Genomic DNA, 21,295 nt, shown 5'->3' on the forward strand with positions numbered 1-21,295 from the left:
CCACCAACTGTATTTATCTATCCTTTCTGAACACTATTAGATCGTTTGAAAAATTTCAGCTGAACCTATTTCCGGCTTTAGCCAGCTCTCTGTAGCTACAACTATTTGAGCTTCAGTGCTTTCTATTAGGGCTTGGAGCTCTAGTTCTTTCCCAACACAGCTACAACAATTTACAACTACAATACCAATTGTTTCTTCAACTACCTTACTGTGTTTTACCTGTCCACTTACAGACGGACGTCTCTTCTGTGGTTCCCTGAGACCCTCTAACCTAAAAAACTGCCCAGTCCCATCCACACAGCCCCCGAGCCCCCGCTACCCATGTAGCCGCCTTCTGTGTGTAGTGGACTCCTGACCTATGAAGCGGAACCCGGTAACCCACCACCTGATGGCGCAAGCCAAGGAATCTGCAGCCTACACAGTCACAGAACTGCCTGAGCCTCTGATTCAGACCCTCCACTTGGCTCTGCACCCAAGGACCACAGTCGGTTCTATAGACGATGCTGCAGATGGTGAAGCAAGACTGGCAGTCTTTACTCTTTCCGCTAGCTGCCCGAAACCAGACAGAATCTGCTCCGATCCAAAGCGACACACGCCATTAGTACTAACATGAGCCACCACCTTCAGTTGGCTGCACCCTGTACTCTTCATAGCATCCGGAAGCACCCTTTCCGCATCCGGAATGACCCCCCCCCCCCCCCCTCCCCAGAATGCACACTGAGTGCACACTGGCTTCCTTCCCCTCCTTGGCAGACATGTTCCTAAGGGGCCCCATTATGCGCCTAATGTTGAGCTCCCAACTACCAGCAAACCCACCCTCTGTGAATGCCCAGACCTTCGAGGCCGAGCAGCTTCCTCTGGATTAGTGTGGACGACTGCATCTGGCTCAGAGACATCATCAGCCACAGTTAACGCCTGAAACCTGTTCATCAAACGAACCGGGGAGGCCCTACGATCGGCCCCTCAGAAAGTTTTTTGGTGCCTCCAGACTTTGGAATGATCTCCCACTCGACCACGGGTGAGGGGCAACCTCAGTGCAGGCAGTACCTGGGGCGGCCACAGCAGTGGACCGATTGGAGGACACGTGGGACATGCTCAACGTCCCTCGCATCCCCGTGTTCGATCCCCAACAGTGACGCCCCTTGGCAGCAGCCTCAAGCTGTGTGACGGAAGCCAAAGCAGCCTGGAGCTGTGAGCAAAGGGTCGCCAACTCAGCTCGCATCTGTACACAACAATCACAGTTCCTATCCATTACTACAGTCGCTCCTGTTTGAAGCTTGTAAAAATTTGTAATAAGTGAACAGTGTACTTGTCTTATTAGTAGCATGAACTAGCGGTATTGCGCCCTCGCTGACGGTCTAACTGACACTCTCAATGGTGCTGTAAAGCATGCTGCTTAATTGGTAACACAATGAGGACATACTGTAGACCAGTTAAAAATTGAAGTTTAAAGAGGACTCAAATGAAAAGGTGACACGGGAAAAAAGTAAGTAAATTATTCATTATTTCAAAAGTAATCGCCATCAGGTTAATAAATTTATCCCACTGTGAGACAAGATGGTCACTCTTCATGGAAAAAGGTCAGCAGTTGCCTACAGACCCATGGTTATACCCAGGCACGCATCTCCTCATTCGAAGCAAATCAACATTCTCAAATGTCTTTCTTCAGGGATGCCAAGAATATGGAAATTGCTTGGGGGTGATCATGAGTGTATGGAGGATGTGTAATGATTTCCCAGCAAAGCTTCTATATCATAGACTGAACAACCCTGGCAGCATGTGGGATGTGTAAAGGCTTCCCAGTGAAACTTCTGCAGTGTGCTCTGAACGATCTTGGCAACATGTGGGTGGACGTACATGTTGCAAAGGCTGTTTCAACTACACTGCAGAAGTTTGGATGGGAAGCCCTTACACATCCTCCATATCATCCAAATTTCAATTTGTTTCAGACGAAGAGATGCACATGCGAGTACAATCATGGTTTTGTAGACAACTGCAAACATTTTTCCATGAAGGAGCTGACCATCTTGTCTCACACTGGGATAAATATACGAAAAGTTTTTGCAATTACTTTTGAATTAATAAGTCACTTACTAATCACCTGTCTCATTTTTATTTGAATGCCCCTTATAAAGTAGCCAAAAACATCAACAGAAATTCTGTGAAGGCACACTAATAAATTATACATAAGTACTGGGCAACACAAAGCAACACTGTAAACAAGTTCCACAGCATATACTATTACTTACTGTACATTTTGCTGTGTATCTTCAGGAGGACTGCTGAAGATGGGGAATGCAACCGATACCAGTGGAATCGAAACAAAAACAATCAAATAACCTCGTGTATATACAGTCATACATCAAGAGCATGAAAACCTCTGCAAGTGACTAAATAGTAATGGCTGTGAATTATAATTTGAGCAGACAGGTGACAGGGATGTAGTAAACAAAGTGTGTTAGGTAGACAAACAGAGGAAAGACGATGTTACCAATATCACATGATATGTGCTACTGAAATGCATTCATCTGCTATTAAGAGCACGCACGACACAACTTGATTGACTATACCAATTTTTTGGCTCTCTGTAAAAGAACAATCACCAGTAAAAGGTTCAATGAAAAACAAACAGAAAAAATTGGACGCAATTTCCCAAAAGTTTACTGAATCAAGCGATATGAAATATTTTATATTTAAGGGTAATTTTGTAAGCAAGTTGTCAGTTCCTGAGTAGTAATACGCGACTAATGCAGTGGGCTTTGAACTGAGATAAGAAACATGGTTTGAAAATATAGTAAATAGCAGTTTCTGGTGGAAAAAAGTTGTCTTTTGAATTATCCATATTTTCTGATTATCAGTGGAGTCTCAGGTCCACATTAACGCAAGTAATCTGGATCTTGCTGTACATACTTTTAATGATAACCTACAATGCCTCTCAAAGTGTAGCTAAACACCTTAAAAGAATATTAAATTGTATCAAATTGAAAATTCAATGGACAAAATGATCAAATTATGATAAACTCACTGGCCAGTACTTGAGGCACAATACACTACCTGACAAGAAACTGAAGCAGTTACAAGGCATGGTCCAATGTCAATGTAACAGTGTGTGTGTGTGTGTGTGTGTGTGTGTGTGTGTGTGTGTGTGTGTGTGGGCGCGCATCTGGTCACCGAGACATTAATGTGAGTCCACTATAATGCTCCTCAAACCATGTAGCATGGTTCTGGCTCTGAGACATGGACAATTATACAGCTGGAAGATGACATTGCCTTTGGGGAAGACATCAAGCATTAAGGGATGCAGGTGGTTCGCGGCTGTCAGCATGTCTTCAATTACTACCACACGTCCCACGCAAGTGCAGGATAATGGATCTCATAGCATAATACTGCTCCCACCAGGCCTGTGGCCTGGGTGTGCTGCACATTTCGAGCTGCCGTTCACCTCAATGACGTTTTTTGTTGAGATGACCATCGGCCTAGTTTAGCAAAAATGTGATTCACCCAAAGAGCTGACATGTTTCCATCAATCGACGGGCGAATTGGACTGCCTTGTGCCCACTGAAATCTTAACTGATGATGTCGTTGGGTTAACATGTGAACACACAAGGGTGGTCTGCTGTGAAGTTTCGTGTTTAACAATGTATGATGAACAGTGTGCACTGAAACACTTGTGTGTGCACCAGTATTGTGCTCTTTTGGCAAAGATGCCACAGATCATCATCCATCCTACTTTGCAGAGCAGACAAGGCTCTGAACCCCATGTTCTGTGAAGAGTCGTGGATGTCCAAGCATTTAGTGCCTAGTGGTAGTTTCACTGTCCTTCCTCTTTCCGTAGATGCTAACGTCCGCGGTATGTGAACATTCAACCAGCTTTGCCATTTTCGAGATACTCATTTACAGGCTCTGTGTAATGATAATCTGCACTTTGTCAAAGTCTCTTATCTCAATGGATTTTCACATCTGCAGCCCGATTTTTCACTACGGTGGCCACCTGTCTGTGTCTGCTCTGCTTACATACTTTTGTTACTGTGTTAGGTGTCTGCAATGCCGCTAAGCAGCATCCAAAGTTGCGGTGAGGAATGGTCATAATGTTTTGTCTGTTCAGTGTATATAAGAAGACGTACATAACATTACCCTACAATTTGAAATTATTAGTCCCTGCCTCCGGGAGGAGAAGGGAGAATAGCCATGAGAGGGACCAGCTTGTAGTGAGGATGACATTACACCAAGATGGTGCGGAAGGCATCAGACACACTAAGAGCCCAGAGAGAGTGCAATGGTAAGAGAGAAGATTGCTGCCTCTTTATCGAGATATCCAATTGGAATGGAAAAATAAAATGAGAAAAATAATTGTTCATTGTAAACAAAATTCTGTAAGGTGACATAAACATGAAGTTAACAATCATCTCTCATTCAAAAGATAGGCCTTACTGGTTGTTCAATGCAGTGTTAAAATTGGTAAAAGCAACAGCACATAATGTTGCCGATAGATTGTGATGTAACATTGGTTACTTGAAGAAAAAAAAAAAAATGGAACTGAATGTTCTAATTGCTGAAGAAACTTATTTATTTTACAAAACTGAAAATGGATCTGGTGAAATCTGAGTGAGAGTCGAACAAAAAAATGCTCAAAGTGACTGGCAGAAAGGGAAACTAACAATGTATGAAATGATTGATGTGAAATTTAACATGTGATTGAGAAAATATATAATATGCAATTTATCTTACAAGAAACCTCGAGTGTAAGGTCGCAAGTTCAATCTTTAGTAAGAATCATTTGCGAGTGTTGTGTTAGCAATTAAGATATGAACAATATTAGCTGCTAATGACTCATCATGTGCATCAGGAGGGCAACAGAAAATGAGTGTCTGGGAGGCAACGACGACATTCAAGAAATGTTCAAAACAAACTATTAACTTGCATCATGAAAACCAAATGAAAAATGGCACATGAAAGGTTCACAAATGGCACATGACAGGTTCACACCACCAAGATCAAATGCGAACTCCTTGAGAGTTAGAAACCATGCAAGACGTTCAGCTAGGTAGAATGCATATAGAATCATACTGGTGTAATGGGGTAGTGAGAACTGATGGAAAGGGATGGCATACAACCAAATGTGAAACTGTCTGTTGTGGAGCTCTTCATGAAACTGGCTACCCTTTAAAGTGTAGCTGCATAAGGTGCGATAATATGTTTTACAGATGTGGAAAAAAAAACAAATATCCAGAGCTTTCAGGTAGTATGAACTGCAATGTCACAAACTTTTCAGGCGGGATAGTTTGCTTGAAGGGAGTATTATTTTTATATGCACACCATGAATCAATCAAAAGTAAGTTATTTTGACCAGCTATTGGCAAAAGCAGTGATCGTTCCATAGTTTTAGTTCTCTTACAACAATTTTCCCACTCTTGCTAGCTGTGACGTAAACATTTCTTACTGCCCTTGCAAGATCACGCACATGATAAAGAATCATAGGGGGAAGAGCACCTCCACCTTCCTACAGCACAATAAGTAATTTTACAGCCAATTTACCATCCAGCTTAACAGTCGGCATAATTGTATACAAATGCGTTACAGCACTGATGTTAGTTGATCTTGATACAACTCTCTAACTTCCAGGGTTCCTTTCATATGCATTTCTGGTTCAAATCGCAGTTGGTTGTAGTTGAAAACAAATACCTTGCTGAACAATGGGACAAGTCTGTTTATCTCATGTACAAATTTTTGGGCCGATTCCACAGTTTGCTGTGCATTATCAAGTTGACACTTTGTTTGAAATTTTGTTATCTTATGTCACTCAATTCTGCAACACTGTCTGAAGTCATGCAACCATCCACTGCTTTCCTCGTAATCTATTCTGTGTGCAATTTGATGTGCATAACTTAATAGGTCATTATCAGGCACATTATGTAAATTGTACCTAGCCTCTATGAAAGGTGCAAACACCAGTTTTTGTAATTTTTTTCCCCTTCCATGCTGTGGATGATCTGTGTATGTGTACGTAATTATATTTAGTACCTCCTCCTTTGACAAAGATTTTCCTTTACTACACTTCATTGGAGACTGAATTTGTGGCTCCCTGTCAGACAAGGATGATGAACTACATGGTTCGATGTGTGTTTCAATGTCACTCGATACCTGTTTCAATGTCACTTTCACTCGTTAAGCACGTACTGTCATCACTGTACTCCTCATGTACATTCTCCGCACAGTCAAGCATATACGATGCCACACATTCCACTGACTCATCTTGCAGAAACATTTATGTTTCATATGCCAGTTCTTTCACATTCTGCGAAATTCCTTGCATTCCTTTCTGATGAAATGTAAACTTCGGCAGCCGTTGTTGCAGATATAATGCAAGGTTCACTTTGTTTATCATTGCCCCTGCTCTGGTTTGTATCACAACTACTAACACTGTAGCACAGTTGTGAGTTACTGGTCGACTAAGCAGTTCAACTACGCTCTCTAGCGTCCTGCTATGTTCACCACTGGATACCCGCAGTCCTGCCCCATGTCACCATTAGCAGTCAATGTTGTGGTTGCATGGTGGACAATATGTGGGCTATCGAATGGTGTGAACATCATTGACCTTTTGTGACCTCATGCTCACAGGAGTCCTTGTTAGAGACAGGTGGCAATTGTTTTGACTCCACGGAGTCACGCATATTTTTCTACTTCAATAAATTAGTCTTTACAGGAAGTTTTTCCCTTCTATATTCAATAATCTGACCAACCCTGACAGTCCAGAAAAAAGTAAAATGATATATTGTACATGTTGATTAAGTGATAAATTTATTATATTACTGTATTTTTATAATCTGTACAACACAGTTACATGATCACTTCACAACATAATAACAGACTTCAACTAGCCAGTGGTCATCTCTGGACTGTCAATGGATAAAAAGATATGACAAAGCATCATTATATAATCTATTGAATTTGTGAAATAACTACCTACACAACGGAAAAAATATTTATTGATGACATCTTCACAATCTGGACTCACAGTGAAGAAGAACTCCAGAATTTCCTCTCCGACCTCAACTCCTTTGGTTCCATCAGATTCACCTGGTCCTACTCCAAATCCCATGCCACTTTCCTTGACGTTGACCTCCATCTGTCCAATGGCCAGTTTCACACGTCCGTCCACATCAAACCCACCAACAAGCAACTGTACCTCCATTATCAAAGCTGCCACCCATTCCACATCAAACGGTCCCTTCCCTACAGCCTAGGTCTTCGTGGAAAACGAATCTGCTCCAGTCCGGAATCCCTGAACTATTACACCAACAACCTTAAAACAGCTTTCGCATCCCGCAACTACCCTCCCGACCTGGTACAGAAGCAAATAACCATAGCCACTTCCTCATTCCCTCAAACCCAGAACCTCCCACAGAAGAACCCCAAAAGTGCCACACTTGTGACAGGATACTTTCCGGGACTGGATCAGACTCTGAATGTGGCTCTCCAGCAGGGATACGACTTCCTCAAATCCTGCCCTGAAATGAGATCCATCTTTCATGAAATCCTCCCCACTCCACCAAGAGTGTCCTTCCACCGTCCACCTAACCTTCGCAACCTCTTGGTTCATCCCTATGAAATCCCCAAACCACCTTCCCTACCCTCTGGCTCCTGCCCTTGTAACTGCCCCCGGAGTAAAACCTGTCCCATGCACCCTACCACCACCACCACCTACTCCAGTCCTGTAGCCCGGAAGGTGTACACAATCTAAGGCAGAGCCACGTGTGAAAGCACCCATGCAATTTACCAACTGACCTGCCTACACTGTGAAGCTTTCTATGTGGGAATGACCAGCAACAAACTGTCCATTCGCATGAATGGACACAGGCAGACAGTGTTTGTTGGTAATGAGGATCACCCTGTGGCTAAACATGCCTTGGTGCACGGCCAGCACATCTTGGCACAGTGTTACACTGTCCGGGTTATCTGGATACCTCCCACTAACACCAACCTGTCAGAACTCTGGAGATGGGAACTTGCCCTTCAGTATATCCTCTCTTCTCGTTATCCGCCAGGCCTCAACCTCCGCTAATTTCAAGTTGCCGCAGCTCATACCTCACCTGTCATTCAACATCTTTGCCTCTGTACTTCCGCCTCGACTGACATCTCTGCCCAAACTCTTTGCCTTTACAAATGTCTGCTTGTGTCTGTGTATGTTGTTGTTGTTCTTGTTGTGGACTTCAGTCCTGAGACTGGTTTGATGCAGCTCTACACGCTACTCTATCCTGTGCAAGCTACTTCATCTCCCAGTACCTACTGTGTATGTGTGTGTGTGTGTGTGTGTGTGTGTGTGTGTGTGGGGGGGGGGGGGGGGGGGGGGGGGGGGGGGGGGGGGGGGGGGCATGTGTGCGCGCGAATGTATACCTGTCCTTTTTCCCCCTAACGTAAGTCTTTCCGCTCCCGGTATTGGAATGACTCCTTACCCTCTCCCTTAAAACCCACATCCTTTCGTCTTTCCCTCTCCTTCCCTCTTTCCTGATGAAGCAACCGTTGGTTGCGAAAGCTTGAATTTTGTGTGTATGTTTGTGTATCTATCAACCTACCAGCACTTTTGTTTGGTAAGTCACACCATCTTTGTTTTTAGATATATTTTTCCCACGTGGAATGTTTCCCTCTATTATAATAAATATAACAGATACACATAAAGACTTTAGTCCCCAATACCGTATTTTATGGACATAAGATGCTGCGAACTGTAAGGTGCGTCTTAATTTTCAAGCAATTTTTTAGATAACATTTTTGCCATTTTTATTATTAGATTGCAAAGCCAGACTAAAAAAAATTCTCAGTTTATAATACAAAAATGAATTTTAAAATCCCTGAAAATTGTCATCTGAACTTTCTTCTTCTTCCTTCTTCTTTTTCTTCCTCCTCCTCTTCACCATCACTGAGATCCTTTTCATATATGAGACAGTCTTCACTGCCATCGAGAGAATTACTTATGCAACACTTCTTGAAAGATTTAACAATAATGTCTTCTCTCACTCTAGACCACAACTATTTTATCCACTGACACTACTGTATGATTGTAGTTCGTTTTAAAGCTCCCTTCGGCTTTAATTCATATCGAGTTTCATCCATTATCAATTTGTTCCATTCCTCTATCACTTACACATTAAATGGTTTACTTTTTGATGCATCAAGAGGTTGCAATTGTGAAGTAAGTCCTTCCAGATAACAGCAAGCTCTGTATTTCCAGTCCCAACTTCTCTTTCAAAGAACTTTTCAAATGACTACTAAATTGATCTAGCACAAGAAGAGAACTTCTCTTCCACACACTGTTAATCCATAATTTCATACCAGCCCTATCTATCCCACATTTGTCATGTACGTAAACAACACCTGGCGGTATTTCAGAAGATTTTGGCAATGTTTTGCACTTGAAAATAACAGTGTAGTGCCTTGTTTCATCACCATTTGTTTTTATAGTAACAATTTTAACAAACACCTTTCATGGCAACAGTTCTGTTACTCGGCACATCAAGTGTCACAGGAGTTTCATCCATATCTGCTATTTGGTTTGGTTCCAGACTGGTTTTCTTTCAATGCTGAATAATAAAGCAATGGTAAGATAATATTTTCTCTTCATACTCTTGTGGTATTTTCTGGGATATTTTGGTTTTGGTTCGAATGCTGAAGTCCATGACACCTCATAAACCTGTAGCACCAACCAACTCCACCCTTAAAGTTTGTTAAGTTACACTGTAGCAAGCTAACAAGAGTGCGTTTTGAATCATTTTTGTGTTCATTCTAATGCCATTTCTACAGTGTCCTGCAATCCATTTTAATATGTCATCTTCTAGTTTTGGCAATTTTGCAGTCAGTCCTCTATTTGCACATTTAGTAACGCTCATTTTTTCAGTTCTTCTTTCCTAGGCCACCTGTTGTGAATGTTTTTTTTCTTTTGGTGGAGGGCTGAAGTGCTACTCATCTGCTCTGTTTCCGCATTCTTCGGCAAATACTATTACTTTCAATTTATAGCGCGCATCATACAAATATCGTATTTTTTTCCATTACCAAACCAGCTACTAACAAAAATATTGCACCACTGTCGCATTCTGGGTTTGTGATGGTGGGGCAAGAGGGAGACAGTGTTAGCAAGCTTGTGAATCTTCGCAACTCACGTTCGTCACACTGGTGCACTGCTGCTGCAGCCAGTTGAATCCAGTGTTGCCAGATACAGATGGGTTTCCCGCAGTATCAAATATAAGGCCATTTTCAAGACTGGCAGGAATTTTAAAACAAACACGAAACATTTTTATATTAATTTCGAGTAAAGACGCACTCGAATTTTGGAAACAAGTTTTAGAAGAAAAAAGTGCATCACATATAAAATGCACTAACGTGTTCTCCTTCACTCACTAATTACAACAGTCTGCCAATGCTGGGGTACTTTTGATTCCTTGACTGTAGAAATCACTTGGTCACGAGGTGAAGAACATGTCAAGCATATTCGGCACGCATTTTCATCCAAAATGGAAACACCTTGAAGGCTGTTCATTAAAGGGCAGAAAAGGTGTAAATCGAAGGGTGCAAGATTACGTGACTAAGGTAGGTGCGGAAATACGTTCCAACCCCACTACTGTACAGCTGTTTTGTTAGACTAGCAGAATGCGGGCAAACATCATTGTCGAATACCATCACTTCACGCACCCTTGCCGATTGTTGCTCTTGGACTGCGTTTGCAATACAACTCAGTTGTTAACAATAAATGTCAGCAGTGATGGTTACACCTCAGGGAAGCAATTCACAGTACACCACACTGTCACTGCTCCACCACGTGCATAACGTTACCTTTTGTGGATGCCCGTACATCTTTGTACAGGGAGCTACTGCTTTGTTTAGGATCAACCATTCCCATCTTTTCCTTATATTAGCACGAAGACACCATTTCTCATCACCACTAATGATAAAAGATAGGAACGGTCTGTGTTGTTGGTAAGCCAGTTGACAATGAGCAGGCAGAGATGTACATATGGCCACTTGCCATATAACCACGTATTAAAAAGGGACATAATCTGAAGAGAATAAATGGAAACAGAACACTACAAGCAACCTGCCAGATTTTTTTTTAGCCTACAACAGTAAGCTGCACACATTTCATACCTGTGGTGTCCAGGGCTGTGTCTGCCACTGATTAGCCGGCTGCTCGTAGTAATGATTGGTGGGTGGCATGTACTGCTGTGGAGTCTGGACAGGGTATCCGACAAGTTGCCCGTGGTGTGGAGCACCCGTATGCGGCATTCCTGGGGGTGCGTAGCTGTTCACCACTCCTGGCGGATGAGGGTGGGGAGGCACCACGGAGACTGCCGGAGGCGGCACGTTGACTGCCTGAGGCGGCACGGGCACCGACGGAGGCAACCCAGACTGGTACAGTGGTTGTCCTCCGCTGTACATTGTCTGCAAATCAGAAGAAGGGAGAAACCTGGTTCACACAATGTCACTGACTGTGTAATACATGTAAATTACAACCTCAAATGAGCTCGGCATAGCAGTATAGTCTGTCTGTAAACTCAAGAGCGAGCAGCGCTTTTGGTGGGGGAAGTGGCCTTTCCCGGAAGAACGCTGCCACTGGCCTACAGGGCAACCCAAAATCAGTTGCCCGTTACCTATCTTGCTGTGTAGTTCGGCGTGCAGTGATATACGTCGTTTCTGCTCGTGGGATCTTAGTTGCCAATCTCAGTCAGTTGACTTTGTGTACTCACTGATATACTTCAGTATCCGGAAGTGATGGGTAATCGCCCTGCATCGCAAGAAAATGTGCAGAATACGAAGAGGAAGAGGTATTTGCGCAGAACGAGCGTTCGATCGTCTCTAACGTTATTAGAGCTTGTGTTAAGGAGGTTACACAAAATGAACTGTTGGGTAATATTACCAGTCCCAATCAAAGGGCTGCAGTTTATATAAACGTCAGCCTCGCCAAAATAGGACGCATAAGGAAGGAACGCGAAAACAAGGCGCATGGTTTACTGGAATCGCCGCGAAGGAAAACTAATAATTTAGGGAGGAAACCCATCGTTATTGACAGTTTCGCAAAATCGGTCATTCGACAAATGATGGAGGACTTTTACATAAACCAAAAAAATAATGCCCACATTACGGAAATTACTCACTGGCGTGAAACAAAAAATACATTTTCGTTGCAAAAAGATATTTTACACAAGACATTGAGTGAAATGGGATTTACCTGGAAATATTTTCAGACATGTTTACGAAGACAATGACAAAAAAAGCAGTGCGAATCGAACTAATACAACACACGTAATTATAATTATCTGGTTACTTTTTAAACACTCTTCGTGTTGCAAGAATTGTTAAGTTTTAATGCAGCCTTTCAAAGAAAACTTCTACCTTTTAGTAGAGACACAAAGTAAGAGCAAGCCTTACATTCTTCAGACTGATTGCACTATATCTGGTTCGTCTTACGAATAGAGGAACATACATTCATACGAATAGGCATTCGGTTCTATGTTTGTAGTAGAATCTTGATTTCCGTTCTTATGTTAATATTATTTACTCTATAATGTTTTGTTTCGAAGAAGCTATCGTCTTTTGTGTTCCTTATACTCTTAACGCATTTGTCTAAAAATAAACTCAGACGGGACGTATCTGTACACGGCGTCGCCTCAGATTCAAAGCGCGCGCCGCGGCAGGGACTGTACTACGTTGTGGAACAGCCTGTAGAAGCGCCCTGTGACGTAGCAGGGTAGGCAGAGTGGGGACTCGCGCGCTCGCTCTTCAGTTTACCGACAGACTATAACAAACAACATATTGTTTGAATGATGTATTACCACCTGCAGCCTTTTTTTTTTTTTTTTTTTTGTGTACTAATGTACAATTTTGGTCTTAGATTATTGTGAAGTATCTCAACAGAGAAAAGCAACAGGAATTCGGTGAAGTAACAGCCAATAAGAAGTTAAACACAGCTGCACATGAGACGATAAAATGTGATACAATGAATAAAAATTTTCCATGCAGAAGTTCAGCTATGGCACATTATGCAAACTTATGTAGTCTCTGAACATGTTATATTTGAAGGGTGTCCACTGTTATTTTGCTCATGAGTGCAAATGTCAGGGTTGTTATAAAACCAGTATGACTATTCACTATAGTGGTGTGCACAGAAGAAGGAAGCACCACAATGCACTCTGTGCAGAGAGAGAAAGAGAGAGAGAGAGAGAACACTTTGTGGTGTAGCCATGTGCTCTCTCTGTGTGTCTGTTCCATTTCTCCCACTCCAGCTGTTGTCTGCAAAGTTAGCGCTATGACCACCTACTGGCTGCTGACAGGATTTATACGCTGGTAAAACTATCGCTGCCACTTCTTAATATTGTCGTGTTTGCTTTATATCACTCATAATGAACATTATACTGGCTCAGTAACCTCTACATACCTAAACTAACACGAAAATAAACGCTAAACATCCTACACGCACCCTGATGCGTGAACTACAGGCACGCACAGCAGAATGACGCTTTTGGCTGCAGTGTCATGTGGTGCACTGCTGCTTGTTGCTGCCCATCACCCCAACACCCGCCTTCTTATGTGCACACAAGTATTGCATTCACCTGCCTCCTGATATGCACACGACTATCACATTCACCTGCCACCTGAAATGCACACGACTATAGCAACGGTAATATGCTTGTACATTACATATTCAAAATTATACATATTTTCATATATCACAGGACACACACTAGTGCTATAGGAACAAACACATGACTGCAATATGGGGGAGGGGACGGTTCTATTTTATTAGAGAGATGTACAACTACCAGTCGAATAAACAAAAAAGCAATACATGGTTAAATTGCACATCTCGGACATTTTCTTTAGCCTATCCTATAGCGTCTAACCCATACAAAGAAAACTGATAGATACGAACTACTTGTGACCCCTCCCTGAACTATCTCCGTTTGTCAAGTATACATTTCTGAACATCTGCTGTGCAGTTTAGTGTATCTCTTCGTGATGCGACCTTCTCACAGTTTATGGACTTTCTTTCACTAAAAGCTTCCACAAGAATGCTGTTTGTGAAAGATGCTGTCGCATACAGAGTAAAACTGAACTCTGCAGACAAAATCTTGGCGGTTATTCAGCAATATAGGGTGTAGCAGAAATAATTTCCAAATTTTGAATGTAAGTAAACAGAACAGTGTATACGAACATTCACAAATGTAATGCCAGAGTAGTTTTTGTCATATATGTCACATACACGTACAAGCTCAGTTCCGAAAATGATATCATCAAAATGATATCCAAATTATGACTGTCTTTTTCTATGCGTATCTGAAGTCTCTCTCTGAAGTTCCAGTGAACCTTCCAGTTACGTCTTGTGGTGCCACTTCAATTTCGTGACAGACGGAGCTTTCAGATCGTACAGTGTTCCCACCTTAAAACACATGACATCCACCTCGAGGTATCCCAAGAGGTGAAAATCACAAGGGGCGACATCGGGGGAATGGGCTGGCCACTGAAGGTCATACCGTAAAGAATCAGCCACCTGGAAACATTTTTCTGCAAAGGCTTGTTGATGCCTTGGCTGTGAGCGTGCAGTGGTACTGTCTCTTTGCAATTGCACAGGCCACTTATAGTCACCTGCAGGAAGTTGCAGAGCAGTAACAATGAAATGTTACGGTCACAGTTGTGTCTTCTCCTTCAAAAATGGGTGGGTCTACAATTCCAAAATCGACGACAGCGCACTGAACTATAGTCACCTGCAGGAAGTTGCATAGCAGTAACAATGAAATGTTACGGTCACAGTTGTGTCTTCTCCTTCAAAAATGGGCGGGTCTACAATTCCGAAATCGACGACAGCGCACTGAACTGCAACACATTCACCACGGATATGGCGCTGTAGGATCTGTCGAGGACTGTTGCTGCGTGTCTAATGAAAGTTTTGTTTACAGGCGTAGCCTGACAGGTGAAAGTGTGCTTCATCACTACCCAGCAGACTGGTGTCAACTGCAACAACTAACATGATAGCCTCGCAACACCCACTGCCATTGGCCCAACCATGTTGACTGAGTTTCTCCACAATAGCCACTTTATACGGTAGCAATATAAAAGTGAGCAGTGGTGAAGGGAAGCTTGAGGATGAATAGTAAAGTTGGTGAATGGCTGCCTTCAAACAAGACACACATCACATAACATCGAAATTTGCACTATTGTGCAGATATTTCCAGCGCAATACACACACCAAGATAAATGGGGAAAGAAATCAAATGTAATTACTCTGTGATGAGGCACTAGAGACCACAGGTATTTTATCCCAAAATACCTACAAAATATCCCTGAAGAACTTCCAAAATTTTGTCAGATTTTGGGTTAACCTGTATAGAGTAGTTCCAACCCCATAAATTTTAGTAAAATACTGTAATACTGGTGAGGTTTGACACCTGGTATGGAGGCCAACATTTAATGCTAAATGTAAATAAATGTAGCATACAGTGCACAAATAAATGGAAAGACACATTACTGTTAAATTACATTACTGCTGATCAACCACTGCAATCAGAGTATGTGGATCTTTACAGTATAGCAAATAGCACAGTGGTGTAAATTTAATAAACATGGACATACTAATCTGTCACAATGCATGTTACAAATGAAACATACGTTTAATGACAAATATGCTGGGTGGTTATACTGAACTTATTAAACTGATGGTGTTCCAAGACTTACAGTAAGGGCTGTATACTTCGCAAGACACTGGAACATCGAAGGTATGGTTATCAATCGGTGCACTCACTGAGTATACTAAAAAAAATTATTAGTCCCACTTTCGGGCAGCAGGTGAAAATACGGCACCGTAAGTAGTCAGAATGTAGTGTGTGTGCACTGGAAAAGGTGAGGAACGATGAAAAACATGATGGTGGTGCTTCTGGCACATTTAATACAGGGTATGTATACAGACAATGGAAAAAAGATTCTCAGATTTTTTCCAGTTAAAAATACACTTTTCTGTTAAATGAGAATATACTTTCCCTCGGAACTGTAAAACTATCAATCCCATGAATGATTAAGGTTTTATACACCAGTGTATAACTTCCTGGCACTTTAGGAAATGACACCCCCCCCTCCCCCCCTCCCCCAAACCAAATAAATAAATATTGCAAAGATCTTTGATGCACAGCTTCATGTACACTGCATATTTTCATATTACGAATGTGTAAAGGCGAATTTCACAAAACACAGCACGTTAGTTTCCGAAGCACTGATATCGCGACTGACACACACTTTTGTAAGCCAATCACAGCTCGTGTCAGGTGATCTCGCAAGCTGATGAAAGCAGATTTTCAGAGCATAGGACACATGCTGTAGTCAGCCAATAGAACATTACTTAGGTAGTGCCAACATACAAACAGCAAAAGTTAATGGTTGAAATTAATATACATATAATACAGCTACATGAAAAACTAAGGTTTCCCATATAATACTGGTCTTTTTTTGCATGTGTTACACTTCAAGTTACATCACACAAATGTGCCAGTAAAATTTTAAATAATCACATAAACGTCTGGTTTTCTGAGCCTGAAATTTTTCTATGTGGATGATTCTCAAAATGTTAAGTTTTAAATGAGACTAAAACACACCGTGATTTAAGAAATTTATTGCACATTCTCACACATGACATAATTCATCTTGCACAAAAGGAAATTTACTTTGAAAGTAATGCTTTTCAAACCAGCATTCGTAATATTTTCCCCACTACAAGTTAGAAACAGGTTAATTTTAAATCCAAAATATCTAGTGGTTTTAGTATTAGACCATCTTTGCAGATAAGGGTCAAATGGTTTAATCCACTGTATTACACTAGCCGTTACTCAAAATGTGTAGTGCATGCCAGGAATGCAAATATATGACATAGGACTTTACAAGCAAACATACGAATACTAAATGCACACACGCATTTAGTATTCACATGTTTGCTTCTAAAGTCCTGTGTCATGTATTTACATTAATGGTATGCGCTACACATTTTTACTAATGACTAATGTAATATGGTGGCTTAAACCATTTTAACCTTTAACCACGAAAATGGTCCAAGACTGAAACCAGTAGATATTTTGGGTTTAAGATAGAAGCAGCTGATGGTTCAAATATGCATTTTATAGTCACCTTCCAAAAATGTTTAAAAAAAGGCTCATTTGAGAAGCCGCCAGAGAGTGACAGAGAACAAGCATTACTGTGCATGTGCAGTGATGACAACGTAGGACGATCATGCTTAGTGTTTGCTCTGCTCATATGCCTTTTGTTGCATTTCTGTCTGGAATTTCATGTGTAGTGGGGCATCACGTGACCATGTGCAGCACTGTGTCATGTTTTTCAGAAGGGACACATGGAGTTAGTGCACGTGGAGCAAAGGTTTTATAATATCCTATCCAGATAAGAAATGCAAAATAAGAAAGCAGATGTTGGCATAATATTCATTTCAAAAATAGGCTCTACAACTCAAAAGTACCCTCCTATTATTTTGCCATGTGGTGATTTTAACACTGTTTATTTATTTATTTTTTATTCGAACTCTGCAATACTGTTGTGTAGCATCCACACAGGACTGCAGAAAGCTAGTAAGAAGGAATACAAACTTCTTTAAAAAAAAGTGGTTTGTATAAATCAGAACTAAGAACAATAAGTTTTGCATCACTTTTTCAAACTGTATAAAAAATGATAAAGGTTACTTGTCATGCCAAGAAAATGTTTAATTGGCACTCCACTTCATATTCTACTCCAAGAGTAAATATAAAGCCACATGGGTGTGCTGTCAACCTATAATTCACTGAAGAGTGGTGTTCTGTAGATTTAAGATGTAAACATATAAATTAAGAAATAATGTCAAGCCTAGAGGAGGTATCAGACAAGTGTTGAAACATGTCTTGTGATCGAAAAATGTTAATGTTTCATGAAAGGCAGATATGTAAAATTCTGATAAAGCTTGCAATATATCTGAAACAAAAATTTTTATTCAATATTACTGACCATATTTGCCTGCATATTAATCTTCAAGTGAACATTTACATGTATTTGTACGTATATAGCATTAAGAGATCTTAAGAGAGAATCTTTTTGTTGTGCCTATCTGCGACTCAGCGTCTGGACTATATGGTGAGTAGCACTCAGCATCTGGACTGTATGGTGAGTAGCTACGTTCCTTCTCTAATATTGTTACATTCCTTCCTCGATTTTCCACTGTTTGATTTTTGCCTGATGGCTTTTCACTGATCCTAATCCAGTGCTGTTTTTCTTTGTTACTATTTCCTTTTGTACACTATCCTCAATGTCTGTCGTCCTCTTTCTTCTTTCCTGCATTTCTCGTCGCCTAAAAAACCACACTGCACACATTACTTATGAGCCACACTGTATCAACCGTCTCGGCCATGCACAACAGACGGCTAAAATACCACACTGATTATTGGTGCAGCATCTTATGTCCCACATTGCACCCACCAATATTATTAATCCTATACTTTGAAACTGATTACTCTCCCTGCGTCATTTCTCGTATTTTTGCTTGTTAACTCCTGCACCTGTCTGGTGCCACACGATCTTTTATCTCAACCACAAACCCATCCTCAAACCCCCCCCCCCCCCTCGCCACACACTTTCTCCATTCTATCCCAGTTCAGATCCACAAATTCCATCGCATCCAGTCACATCTCCGTCCCCTTTCTTCACCCTTATCCACCCTCAGGCCTACACCCACAGTAATATATATATTTTCACTAGTTACTCTCTACTTTGATCCTTGTGACTTCTCGCCAATTTTAGTGAGTTCTTGCCTTTCGCTATTGTCGTCTCCCCTGTATTTAATCCTGTTTTCCCCCTTTTGCATCCATTTAGTCCTTTTTGTGATTTTTCAAACGTATTTGAGAGTATTTCTGCATAGCTATTCGGACATAACACTACATTATTTATGTAATTTTTTGCCTTTTTTTCCACCACCATAGATTCTTGCTCCTTCCATCTGCACAATACAGAAAAGTTTCCTTATCCCTAGCCAGATCCCAGTCCCACATACTGTTCCTGCATTGTTGCTGGCTCACAGAATCCCCCCCTAATGGCCTTACCATTAAATTGCCCCTCTGCCACCCTTCCATCCACAATGATCTCCACCTATTCACATTCAGTCAGTCCTTAGCCCCTACCAACATAGTCCTGCAAAACCATATCAACCAAGCCCAAACCTCCTTGCAGTACCTTCTCTCCATCCACAAAATTCTCCTGCTATGCAGTCCCAAATTCCTGGAACCCATAATACACATTGAAACTCTTGCCCTGCAGGAACTTTAGCAACATGCACAATCCACCCCAAAAAGCTCTGAATCTTGCTCACTTTCCACTCCTGCCTTGCAGTACCACTGTCCACCACCTCTACAACAACATCCAGATCTGCCCCACGTCCCCTCATAGCTGACAAACCCTGTCTTGCAGACCTACTATACTTACCCCCCCCCTCCAACCCCCCCCCCCTCCCCCACACTGCCACACAGAATCCAGAACCTAAACAGACCCACGACACAGTCATGAACCTTTCCTTAGTACCACTGAAATATCAGTCCTTTCCTTTTGCCCCACTCCCAAATTCAATCAGGCAGGACTTGTTAAAGACCTTCTCTCCTTCTCCCAGTCCGTAAGCGGAAACACTTTTTCGCCACCAACCCTACCAATCAGACTCAACCAAATACCAAGACTGAACTTTGCCTAACTCAGTTCACTCCTCCATCCAACCATGATCCACCCCCATTGCCCCCAAATCATCCCCTGTTAATTTTCCAGACATTCTGAACTTCAAACCTTGCTTCACCATCACTCCCCAAATCCCTCGACATACAAACTAACCTTACATCTGCAGAAAGAACCTCAGTCTACCATATAAAAACTGATCCTGACCGTATAAACCTACCTGTGGACAAAGGCTCCACCACTGTTGCTTTGAATCACAAGGATTAACTGGCAGAAGGACCCCACCAGCTGTCAGATACTTCCACCTACAAACCTTGCCACAGTGACCCCATTCCAGTAATCCAGCAGGCCTATCCCATAACCTCTTCCCGGAGTCCATCTCTCTACTCACCCCTACCATACCCCGCACTCCTACCTTCTACATGCTTCCGAAAGCATGAACCTTTACCACATGGTGCCCTGCTCATCACTGTTGATGCCACCTCCCTGTACGCTAACATTCCTAATGCCCATGGCTTTACTGCTATTGAACACTTAAATTTCCCAATGCCCTATGGATTCCAAACCAACAGCCTTCATCATAGTCACCATGACCAACTATATCCTCACCCACAATTACTTCTCCTTTGCAGGCATTACCTACAAACAAATCCGGGGTACAGCTACGGCACCATCCTAAGCCAACCTTTTCATGGGTCATTTAGAGGAATCCTCCCTAAACACTCAGAATCCTAAACCCCTCACCTGGTTCAGATTCATTCATGACATCTTTGATATCTGGATTGAAGGTGAGGACACCCTATCCAAATTCCTCCAGAACCTCAACAACTTCTCCCCCATTTGCTTCACCTGGTCCTACTCAACCCAACTAGCCACCTTCCTAGATGTTGACCTCTGCCTCAAAGATTGCTACATCAGTATCTCCATCCATATTAAACCAACTAACCACCAGCAATACCTAGACTCCGACAGCTGCCACCCATTCCATACTAAGAAGCCCCTTCCGTACAGCCTAGCCACCCTTGGTCATCGCATCTGCAGTGACGAGCAGTCCCTCTCGGAATATACCAATCCTCCCAAACCATGTACAACAAAAAAAAAAAAAAAACTCCTGTGCCTTATCTTTCCAGTCTCCCATTGCCCAGCCACACAGGAGCATTCCCCTCGTACCTCAGTATCACCCGGGACTGGAGCAATTGAATTACATTCTAAGCCAGGGTTTCGATTACCTTTCGTCATGCTCTGAAATGAGAAATGTACTGCCCACTATCCTTCCCACCCCTCCTACAGTGGTATTCTGCCATCCACTGAACCTACACAATATACTTGTCCATCCTAACACAACCCCTGCTCCCGGTCCCTTAACTCATGACTCATATCGCTGTAAGAGACCTTGATGCAAGACCTGTCCCATACATCCTCCTGCCACCACCTACTTCAGTCCAGTCACGAACATCACCTATCCTGTCAAAGGCACGGCTACCTGTGAAACCAGTCATGTGATTTACAAGCTAAGCTGCAACCACTGTGCTGCATTCTATGTGGGCATGACAACCAACAAGCTGTCTGTCCGCAC

General features: G+C 42.2%; 1 protein-coding gene across 5 annotated transcripts in view; it reads right to left on the reverse strand.

Moving 5' to 3' along the window:
* The window catches only part of LOC124716908 (serine/arginine repetitive matrix protein 2-like), a 182,455-nt gene that overhangs the window by 53,844 nt on the left and 107,316 nt on the right, over positions 1–21,295 (reverse strand). For all 5 annotated transcript variants that reach the window (XM_047243473.1, XM_047243474.1, XM_047243470.1 and 2 more), the window contains one exon: positions 11,137–11,430. In XM_047243473.1, coding sequence (XP_047099429.1) covers positions 11,137–11,430 — 294 coding nt within the window. The remainder of the gene's footprint in view (positions 1–11,136; positions 11,431–21,295) is intronic.

Source organism: Schistocerca piceifrons, chromosome 9, assembly GCF_021461385.2.
Source record: "Schistocerca piceifrons isolate TAMUIC-IGC-003096 chromosome 9, iqSchPice1.1, whole genome shotgun sequence".
Lineage (NCBI taxonomy): Eukaryota > Metazoa > Arthropoda > Insecta > Orthoptera > Acrididae > Schistocerca > Schistocerca piceifrons.